Below are 10,918 nucleotides of genomic sequence, written 5' to 3' on the forward strand. Positions count from 1 at the left end.
GTAGTGAAGTAACTTGTTTTGGTACTTGAACAAATTGCTTTTGGAATGGAAAATTAGGGTCGAAAAATTAGGGTAGACTGTATTTGGTTAAATATGTAGTTGGAGAAAGAACACTAGTCTCTCAACAAAGAACATGTATATCTTTCACGAGAAATGAATTTCCTCCCGCACAATTCACCTCTGCAAATCGATGAAAAACATTTTACCACATACTAAAAGAACCAAAGCATGGTTAAATGTTGATATCACATTGAATTATTGGCTTTCATCTATATATAAGTCAGCTTTTCTCTTTCGTGCATTTTAGATAGATAAGGAATGTTCAGTTGACGATACAAGATGGTGGCTTTGTCAACAAACACATGCCTGGTGTTGTTAAGGCGATGTCAACTCAAACCTTGGAGCAGTCTGCTTTTGCAAAGTCGAGTATTCGGTAGCAGCCACATTGATGGCTTTCTTAAATTGAATTGCAAAAAAGGCCAATCTTTAAATTTGGCTCAACATTTTTCAATGTCACGGAAAAAGAATCAACAGAATTGTCTTCTCATGGATGTGATACCTACTCGACAGTACAGCTCAACTTCCGATAATCAAGAACCAGCTTCAAATAAAAAGGAGCTGAAGGAAAACATCTACACGATACCCAATTATTTAACTGTTGGCCGGTTTTTTATTTCACCATTCCTTGGCTACATGGTGCTTCAAGAACAGTTCGCTGTCGTCTGTGGACTGTTCATTGTCACAGGACTCACCGACTTGCTGGACGGATATATCGCTCGTAATTGGAAAGGTGGGTTTAATCATCTCGTCTTGAATATTCAACATATTTTGTTGAGTTTTTATAAAGTATTTCAGCATATTATAATCCCTCGCCACTTTGCATTTTATCTTTAGCGGCTTCAATATTTTTCGAGAGAGGAAAATATTTGTTTAAAAATTACAGAAATTAAAAAAATCTAAAATATATTCATCACTATCATACTCTAGCCCACTGAGACTCCACGAGCATCACTGTGATAGCATTCATCGTAATTTACTGTTATTTTTATCACATTTTTTGAAATGCAAAAGTGCAAATTAAATGTGACACTCTTCATCTTGCCTATTGAATGGCCTCAACCCTCAAAACTGTCTTATGAACCTAAAAATTGTAGAAAATGTTTCCAATTAATAAAAAGTCACTTTATTAGATACACATGTGAGTTTTTTTTCGCGGCTTTTCATTGTTCCGGTACATTGCATTCTTGAAGGACTATGAAGAATGAGCTATTACTGTTATCAGTTAGTTTTTAAAGGGTATCTGGAAAATATTCTATTCAAACAACATATTTTTAGTATTCACATTCTTTACTTCCGAGTGGTTTACTATTTGTCATTTTGTCATAAGCATCTCATTTACCTTTTGTTCTCTACCATATTTTTTTCAAGTCCTCATACACATTGTTCGCTATGCTAAACCTCTGTGTTTTTTATTCATTCTCACTCTTCTGCTCGCTTTGTCTCTCTTGTCATTTTATTAATAGGTAGCTTCAGCAATTTTGCTATGTCCAACCTCAGCAGACAAGGTTAATCCATTGCAAGATTTTCTTCTGATGTCTAAATCGCCACATGTAGTAGGATCAAATATTTCCATAAGTTTCTGTGGTATTTTTTAAGTTACATTAAAGTCCAAAACTTCACAATTATTGCAGCTATTTTACATATATCTCCATTATATAAAACTGTATAACAACTGAAAGTAAAAACTAAAGTATTATCAAGTAACCAAATTATTAGAGTTATAATAAAAAAGATGTTTCTTCATCTTTGTGTTAAATCGGGCAAAGAAAGGAGTAGATTTGGTGACAAACACACTTAGAGGTGAACACATAAACACACATGGTGACAAACAAAGCATAGAGAGCACGATCGGCCAAAATATATTTCTGATTTTCTATATACATGTGTCACTTTTTCTTTAATAGTCACATCTACCATCTTCACTTTCACTCTTCTTCAGCTTCCCTTCCTCAACATACATGTAGCTACCACAAAGTTTCTTGGATTCTCTCATGGGATCAAAATATTTGCACACACTTTTCCATAATTCATCGCTCTAATTCTAAGGAAATTATTGCCTTATTTCTTTACCCCACCATTGATTGACACTATTTTTTTAGTTCCATGATTTTAGAACACAAAAAGGAAAATGTACTGTTTAATGTTATTTGAACTGAATGTTATAAGAACTTCAACATTGCGGTTGTAATTATGGGACTATCTAGGCATTGTGTTCTTTGTCAAAAAAAGTAAAATATGCTTTATTTTTCACATCTCATTTTAAATATTTTTTCTCCCTTAAATAACATACTTCAGAAAACCCACTATAGAAAGTGCAATATATATACATATATATATACACATATATATATACGCAATATATGCAATATATACATATATATATACACACACATATATATATATATATATATACATATATATATATATATATGTATATATATATATATATATATATATATATATATATATATATATATATATATATATATATATATATATATATATATATATACATTCTTGTGATGTTCTTTCAGGTATCCATATTTAGTAATACTAATGGTGGTTATAAAAGCTCGATGCATTGAAATGCTGAGAAATGTAAATCGAGTTGGTACTGTTTTGATGCAAAATATGTCTGTTTGCTCCCTTTCATTCTCTGTTTAGGCAATTTCTCAAACAGATAATTGTTTTGCCCCATTGTGGATTTCTAATGTTCTGGTTGTATCTCAAATAAATGGCTGTTTTGTCTCACCATGGATCTTTTGAGTTTTGACTATTTTTCAAAAACTTCATCACCAGCTTTGTTTAACCATTCCTGTTTTACATATTATTATAACATTTGGACAAGGAGATTCATAATATTAAGTTCTGTAACTCATTATTAGTAAGGTATTATTGTGAGTATCTGAATATCATATACATGGAGTGTTATACAGGGCAGTCATCCATCCTCGGATCCGTGATCGACCCCCTCGCTGACAAGTTTCTAGTGACAATACTTGCAATCACATTGACAGCAGTTCATCTTATCCCTGGTATGTATCAGACTTCAAGTGTACCGTTCTTCTGGACCAGCTTTGGCCAAATGGCGGATTTAGATTCAGGTCCAGATCTTTCTATCCTTTTTAGTAAATCTTTCAAGTTGGCTGTTGAAAAAATTTTTTCAAGTGCTTTTCTAAATATTTGGTTTAAAAAGGTTTTTGTGAACTTTTAGAATTTTTGTATATTCGTTGTTTTCAGCAATGAATTTTGTGAAAAACAATCATAGAACACGATTTACAAATATTTATCTTCATGAACTTTAAGAGTCGCTGTAAGTAGCAGGAAACTGGGTTTTGATAGTATTGTGAAGTCAAAGCCCACTCATCATTTTTCTTACTGATATCAGACATATTTATTAAAGCACATCCATTCACTGATTTTTAGACAAATTATGCATATAAATAAATTTTTTCAAAATTTTATTTGATTCCTTGTTTTAAGGCATACATAAATAACTGCACATTTTTATTTGGTAAAAAAAAGCACATTTTCAGCTCATTGTGGAATTTTAATTTGTCAGATTTGGTTATAGCAGATCATTGCCAAAATCATTTGGCCATCTCTGTTCGAGACTCTGAGCTGACTGCTAATATGAAGTTATTCTGTTTGAATGACACTAATAGTCAGGGCTTGTGGTGCAATGAGATCATCATTCACTTCATATCTCAATGCTCTCTACACTGCTTGTTCCTTTTTTCTTATGTATGTCAATCACCGTTTCCTTACTTTGAATGGGTTTGGAGTTGCCCGCTGCTGACAGATTTGTACACTACCATTTCAAAGATTCAGAGTTGAAGTATGTAGATCTTGCTATGGTTCGGGATGTATAACTCAAAACAAAACTTGTTAAAGTGAACTTGCTTTCCGGTGAAGGTCACAATCAGTCTCAATTACCAGATCTACAAAAATAGTCATTTTATCATCGTTGTACGAGCAACTCGTCCTTGACATGTAAATGGAAAGGAAAAAAGTCAAGCAGAAACAGTAGTTAGTAAAACGTTTTCATAACAGAGACTCGCGTGGTTGTGTGCTAAATTGTTTTACCTCCATTGGGGAGAGCTTAGCCGAGTATCATTAATTCGGATTCATCAGCAGCGAGCAGTTTTATATGATCTTGAATAGTACTCTCACTGTGAATGCTTTTGCACAAATTTAGCGTAGCGAAATGGCATCGAGCGCGTTCAGATTTTACCGTTGCTATGATTCAGAGTGGAAGCAACTCCTAACCCATTCAAAGCATGGAAGCGCACTTTATGCTTATTCAACTACGTATGTAGCATTGGTCTATCTATACTGTAGTATGGCTTACTGCCTTGGTGCTCTCCAGGGATGTCTACCTCGTGCTGAGTGGCTTTAGAGTGCGATGGAACACACTCCCTCCTCCTAAGACATTCAAGCGCTACTTTGACTTCAGCCACCCGACTGCACAAGTTCAACCCTCCCTTATTAGTAAGGTTAGCACCTGACCCATGGCTGTTCGTCCATGCAGAGTGTTTACCGTACTTTTCTGACTATTAGCCGCTACTTTTTCTGACGATTTGAGCCATGCGGCTTATATAAGGGTGCGGCTATTCTGTGGCTTTTTTTTACTGCTAGGGTGCATAAACCAGAATATCTGGTTAGTGCGCCTCTAGCGGTGAAAGAAAATACAAAACAATGCTTAACGGTACTGTTCTGTTAGGCACTGGGTTAAAAAGCGTCGGTTAATACGAAACAGTCCCGTTCGGCACTGTTTCGTTTTAAACAGCAAAGTTGCGGCCGCGTTAAAAAGCACCGTCCTGAGTTCTGCGGCCTATACAAAGGTGCGGCCTATGTATTGTTTTATCTTTTTTTGGAAATTAAAGCAGATGCGGCCTATGTAGGCATGTGGTTTATAGTCCGAAATGTACGGTATTTAAAAATGCAGTTGAGCCTCTTCTTTAAGGTTTTGTTGATAACATGTAAACATTCCTTACACTGTAGCATGATTGACAGCTTTACAGGGTTTAAGAAGGTTTAATATAAATTATAAAATGTAACAAAGCAAATCGCATCTCTATTAACTGACAGAAATGTAGCACTGGCAGGTTGCAGTGACAAAGCTGCTAGTCACAGTCAATCGTTGTGAATAGTTTTTACTATAATAAGAGCCGTGCTTGTCTGTCTGTGTAAACCCACATAAAGAACGATAGAAAAAAAAGATTGCACCACACAGTAATCAAACCCAGATATTAGGATTCCCAGCCAAGCACATTACTATCTGTGCCACTTGACCACCTTGCTACGTCGTGAAATAATTGTCACGTAATTATCACACCTGACAATCTTTCATGGCGAACGGGATTGCTAGCAAATATAAATTTTGTAATATGTTTTTTATATTAATATCATATTATAAATATATATTTGTGAATATATATTACCAGTAAAAATAAATAGTAGTAGGTCGATTGACCAGTGAAACGAGTCTTTATTCAGCACACAGTTCATTTACTAGACATTACAGCCACACATTCAGTAGTTAAAGGTAATATAATTAAATTTGCTAATAGTAAATCATTTCTAGAATTCCCAAAGCATTGAGTTGGTTGGTCGGTCCAAATGGGTAAATAACGACGGCTTTATTACAATCATCTCTGTAAACAGATTTTTCTACACACATCGACTTAAAATCAGGCCTTATTTCAACATTCGAAGTGCTTTCTAACGGAACATGTGGATTGTTTTTAATTATTTTCTTAAGTAAAATAAAAAGTTGGTAGGAATTGAAAATAAATTTTCAATAAAAAGTTAATTAATAAAAAAAAAAATTAAATAAATATGTAGATTAAGTTAATGTAAGCTATGTTTAGTGTAAGTTACACCACATATCTACAGCTCTCTACCACCAAACATACTCATCGCCAAACCTAAATTTTCATTCTCCTATCTCCAAGTTTAGATAATAATAAAAACTTATTTTGAAAATTATTATTAATTATTACTTCATTAATTTCATTTTATGTATCATTTAGTTTTTCATATTTGCTTTTTTATAAATTGCATTTGTTTTAATTTGATACGTAATTATTTAAATTATTTACTGTATATCCTCACATATAAGCTCATCTTGCATATAAGCCGACTTTAGAAAAACCAGCCCTAAACATGAATTTAAAAAATTAACATATAAGCCAGTCATACAAACTGTAACATGTCGTATGCACCTGAAAGGCAAAACGTTGCAGAAGACAATTAATAAAAATAATAAACATTATTATGTTTTACTTTTATTAATGACGGTAAATTTTTTGAACTTCATTGGAGGTACTGTAATATTAATGCAAATAAACTGCATATGAAGTTGTATTTGACGAGGGTAAGCAAGCGATCATGTGTTTGACCGACTAATCACAGACTGTTATTGCTGTCATAGCGTACTACTATCAACCAACTGCTGCTTCGCATGTGTACGTACACTCGTATCGTGAGAACAAAGGCTGGAAAAAAGGTGGCATGCGCTGACTTTGCAACATTTTTTCAATGAATCTTCACATGCAGCTTTTCTTCAAGCGCAAGCCCTTGGTACATACAGTATATAAAAAACCGTAAGTGAAAGGCTACCATCCACATGCTTAGCAGTTGTTGGAATTAAATTAGCATAATGTCATTTCGTTTGAGTGCGATCAGAGTTACAAACTTACCCCTTTGTTTGGTAACCATTTTGTTAGTTTCTTACTCGGCTTCTTTGTTGTAATATATGGGACCGTTTTCTCTGAAACTAATTAACAAAATATGATCCATTCTTTTAAGCAACTCTGCAACATACTTCAGTTTACACCCACAAAGAAAATATTACAACAGACTAAAGGAATGCTTAGCGTTAAACGGGTATTAAAATCAGCTTATAAACAGTGACAGGTAATGTAGTTGCCTGCCACTTGCCATTAGCCTGCCACAATGCCGATGGCTAATTTTAGTAAGCTGGTAAGTAACCTATTCCTCAACTTACTGATAAGAGCCATGAGAGCAAGCATAAAATGATGTTCCATCATTATGGAGAGCGGTATGCATATTTTCACCCACATAGCGTCATATATCGCCCAATGAATTCATCTATCTCACATTGCTCAATGGTTTAGCATATCCTCTTGGATACAGGAGGTTCTGAGTTCAAATCTTCTGCGATACGGATTTTTCATTCCAAGATTTTAATAGCTATAGCTGGACACACATAATCACGCACAAACTCTGAGATTTACATATATAGGTTAACTCTGTATGTCAAAGGTTCGATTGTTAGCATTCTGTTTTGGGCTGCTTTTACACTGTATGGAGCTGACTGGAGTAATCTTTTGTTCTTGTTTGTTGTTATTTGTAGTTCTTTGTTGTTAATACTTGAATATAATTGAAGATAAATGACTCCTTACCAAAGCTCAGATTCGATTTTTGTTTATTTTGGTTGAAACTTTGGTTTAACTACATTTATTTGTATTTTGAATGTTTTAACTTCCTGCATGCTTACACTCCAATGCATATTTCTAGGTAAATACTAACATTCAGTTACTGCTGTTGACTGCTACCTGCGCAGCTCCAGTTTTTGGCTATGTGGACCACGTAGCTTTGCAGACCTTATGGGGAGTGACGGCCATCACAACAGCCTGGTCTTTCATCGACTATCTGATACGGGTTCCCTACACAACCCTCAAGGATCCCGTTTAGCTACTCTTGCGCCATTTATTTTTTATTTAGATTTGTTATAACTGTAAGCTTCAAATAGCTGCTGTACTGTTTTTATGCAGACCGAAAGTTGTTATTTGTGTGCAGCTATCGGCTTTGATCAAGTTAGTTTTTGTTACTAACTATAAATAGATTTCTGTCCTCATTGTCAGCATGCTGCCACCTACTTAGTGCTGAGGTTTATGATGAAAATTTTTATCACATTTATTAATATTGAAGATATAGAGTAGTCATAGCATACTTTTCAACTAACTGCTTGTATATTATTACCATTATATAGTCTTCCTATAACATAGTGTTCTGATAATATATTGCCTGCTTCAATGAATCTGGAGTTGTTTTTTTAAAGCATCGTCATAGCAGCGGGATTATATACACATTTTCAGTAGATTTACAAGTTTTAAAGTTGAACTTACACAAAATTTTGTAGATTTTATCAGAAAATATCGATATTTTTCATTCTCAACAGTTTTTGATGTTTGAGGTAATCCGACTGCCAGGATGTTTTAAGATTAAAATCAACAAAACTTGATTGCGGTTAAAACGCCCAGAAGAAAAGTACATGCTAAAATGACATCATTAGTTGCTCGGCTGCCTGTCTCTCTCATCATTAAACTTAATTTCAAATCCATTGTAAAGTTTTATAACATTTTAACACTAATAAACCTAAGAAACTGCCTTACTAATAAAAATCATTTTCCTAGTTGTCTTCTCTTTTTGCACCTTGTAGAGAGCATAAATTCATTTAGCTAATGCAATGCGCATCTATGGTTACTTCATTTACCAATGTCTAGCTGGAGTTATCATCTCCTGTATCTTGCAGTGTTAGCAATAGTTATGAAGTCTCAATTCAGTGTAAAAGAGAGAGTAAAATTTATATCAAATGTTGTAAAGGTGCCAACGCTTGTCATCATCAAATAAAGGGCCAATCAATAACTGCTTCACAGGTGACTTGCAAAGAATCGATGGAACAGACAGTTTTTTCAAAATACAGTCTCATGCAGAAATTGGCCATAATATTAGCTGTAGCTGTACTTCATTCATCCGAAGCTAAGTTTGGGAGTTGGAGATAAAAAGATCACATGGTGCAGATTCAGCTTGTAACCCGGCACGCATTTGCTAATCATTCACCATGTTACAATTGTTGTTCACATACCAAATTTAAGTATTTCTGGATAATTGTGTGCATACTTATTCTCTGATTTTGTTGACACACCTGATGGTCTCTCACAGCACACTGGGCTGACAGGGTGCTAGTCTATTATAATAAGAGTTCATCCATCTGTTCGAAGACCAGCTTAGAGCTTTAGGCAAAGAAATGCTTTACACAGGAATGGAACTCGGGTACTGTCAGGGGACCAGTGTAAATGGCGGTGAATCAACATGAATTCGTCTTTGGTCAGAATGCTGTGAATTGTTTTAGTAATCAACACTGTGACAGTCTCGCGTGCTGTAAGAGGTCATCAGGTGTGCCAATAGAGCTCAGGGAATAAGTAGCCGCACAATTGAGCAGATATAACATATTATTTTATAACACGCTTATTATTCTAATTATATTATTGTAAAAAACTAGTAATATCAGTTTTGTTATAATAATAAGCTTGTTTGTTTGCAGTAGTCTAAGAGCCTCAGCCCGTAGTGTAGCAGCTGTCCCTAAGGTCAATACCATGGCTTGATGATCATCCACTCTGATTTGGCAGTAGACACTCAAGCATTAGATAATACGCAATATCAAAAGGGAGGGAGAGAAAGGGGAGGAAAGGCAGAGAGAAAAAGAGAGAAGCAGTAAAAAAGAGCAAGAGAGGGAGAGAGCAAAAGAAAGTGAGAGGGGAAAGGAGGGTGCGAAAGAAAGGGGGAGCAAGGGAGAGAAAAAGTCAGAGAGAAAGAGCGAGGGAGAAAGGGAGGAGAGAAAGAGTGGGAGAGAAAGAGCGAGGGAGAGAAAGGGAGGAGAGAGAGAGGGAGAGAAGGAGAGAGGGAGAGAGGGAGAGAGGGAGAGAGGGAGAGAGGGAGAGAGGGAGAGAGGGAGAGAGGGAGAGAGGGAGAGAGAGAGGGAGAGAAAGAGCGAGGGAGAGAGAAGGGGAGAGAAACAATGAAAAGGAGCAAGAGGGAGAGCAAGAAAGAGAGAGGAGGGAGAGAGTGAGAGAGAGAGGGAGGGAGAGAAAGGGAGGAGAGAAAGAGCGAGGGAGAGAGAAGGGGAGAGAAACAGTGAAAAGGAGCGAGAGGGAGAGCGGAGAAAGAGAGAGGAGGGAGAGAGTGAACTTTAATCATTCACCTAACCACATCAATAGATGATAATTATAAACTTAGAGAGAGGCTACTCTGCAGGAATGTCTAATGTCATATCTGTGGACACATCAGAGCTAATGAGACGAGGATTGCCTTACTTTATTTTGGCACTAAAGTCATAACTCTTTCTTACTGAAGGCTTATCTTCTCCTGCCTTTTTAACAGCTTATGCTTTTTGTCACCTGACAAACTTAACCGATTTTTATGATTTTTCTGAATTCAATTACAAGTAGCTCGAAAATTTGGACAGGAAAAGGATGAAGAAGGGCAGCTACGTAATTGACACAAACTGTTATTTGAGACAGTGTAGCACACATAGGATAACAAAAATCACATTTAACATTTGTATCACATCACACTAACCCAACAAATGTAAACATAAGTACACACACCGCACAAACACCTCATGCATACCGCACACACACACACCGCACACACACAACGAAAGAACAAGATTCATTTATATAGATGCCAAAGTTTTTCACATTTCTCGCCAACATAGTAGCTACTATTATCTACTCTCAAAAATCCGTTTGAGCTTGTGACACCGTAACATGCTTTGCTCCTTATCAACTTAAATCTGACAGAAATTAGTTTTGAACTAGTTGTGTGCCAACTAGTTGTCTGATCAAAAGACTAGCATCAACACTATCAGTCACGCACTTTGCTAATTCCAACATTCTTGCATTCATTATCATTTTACAATTCTGAGTCAACTACGTTTACTAGGAGACTGAAGGCCACTGCGCGCTTCAACTTTTAGTAAAATTTTAAAACAATACTTTTTACTCTGATTCTGTATGAGAAAGCATCCAGCGGCTTTTTTGCATTG

At 35.6% G+C, this 10,918-nt stretch overlaps 1 protein-coding gene across 1 annotated transcript; it reads left to right on the plus strand.

Moving 5' to 3' along the window:
* The first annotated feature begins 312 nt into the window (after positions 1-312).
* Positions 313-8,113, plus strand: LOC137398636 (cardiolipin synthase (CMP-forming)-like). Its single transcript, XM_068084814.1, has 4 exons — positions 313-790; positions 2,997-3,095; positions 4,402-4,556; positions 7,606-8,113. The coding sequence occupies exons 1-4, from the start codon at positions 340-342 to the stop codon at positions 7,780-7,782; spliced, it is 882 nt and encodes a 293-aa protein (XP_067940915.1). The 5' UTR covers positions 313-339; the 3' UTR covers positions 7,783-8,113.
* Positions 8,114-10,918: the final 2,805 nt, after the last annotated feature.

The sequence above is a fragment of the Watersipora subatra genome, chromosome 6, assembly GCF_963576615.1.
Source record: "Watersipora subatra chromosome 6, tzWatSuba1.1, whole genome shotgun sequence".
NCBI classification, from domain to species: domain Eukaryota; kingdom Metazoa; phylum Bryozoa; class Gymnolaemata; order Cheilostomatida; family Watersiporidae; genus Watersipora; species Watersipora subatra.

What these genes read in the sequence shown, in the direction of transcription:
- LOC137398636 (XM_068084814.1), top strand. Translation starts at nt 340, where the DNA reads ATGGTGGCTTTGTCAACAAACACATGCCTGGTGTTGTTAAGGCGATGT. An exon ending in AGCAGTTCATCTTATCCCTG is followed by an intron (nt 3,096 to 4,401) that starts GTATGTATCAGA and finishes TCTATACTGTAG; the next exon opens with TATGGCTTACTGCCTTGGTG. An exon ending in AACCCTCCCTTATTAGTAAG is followed by an intron (nt 4,557 to 7,605) that starts GTTAGCACCTGA and finishes GCATATTTCTAG; the next exon opens with GTAAATACTAACATTCAGTT.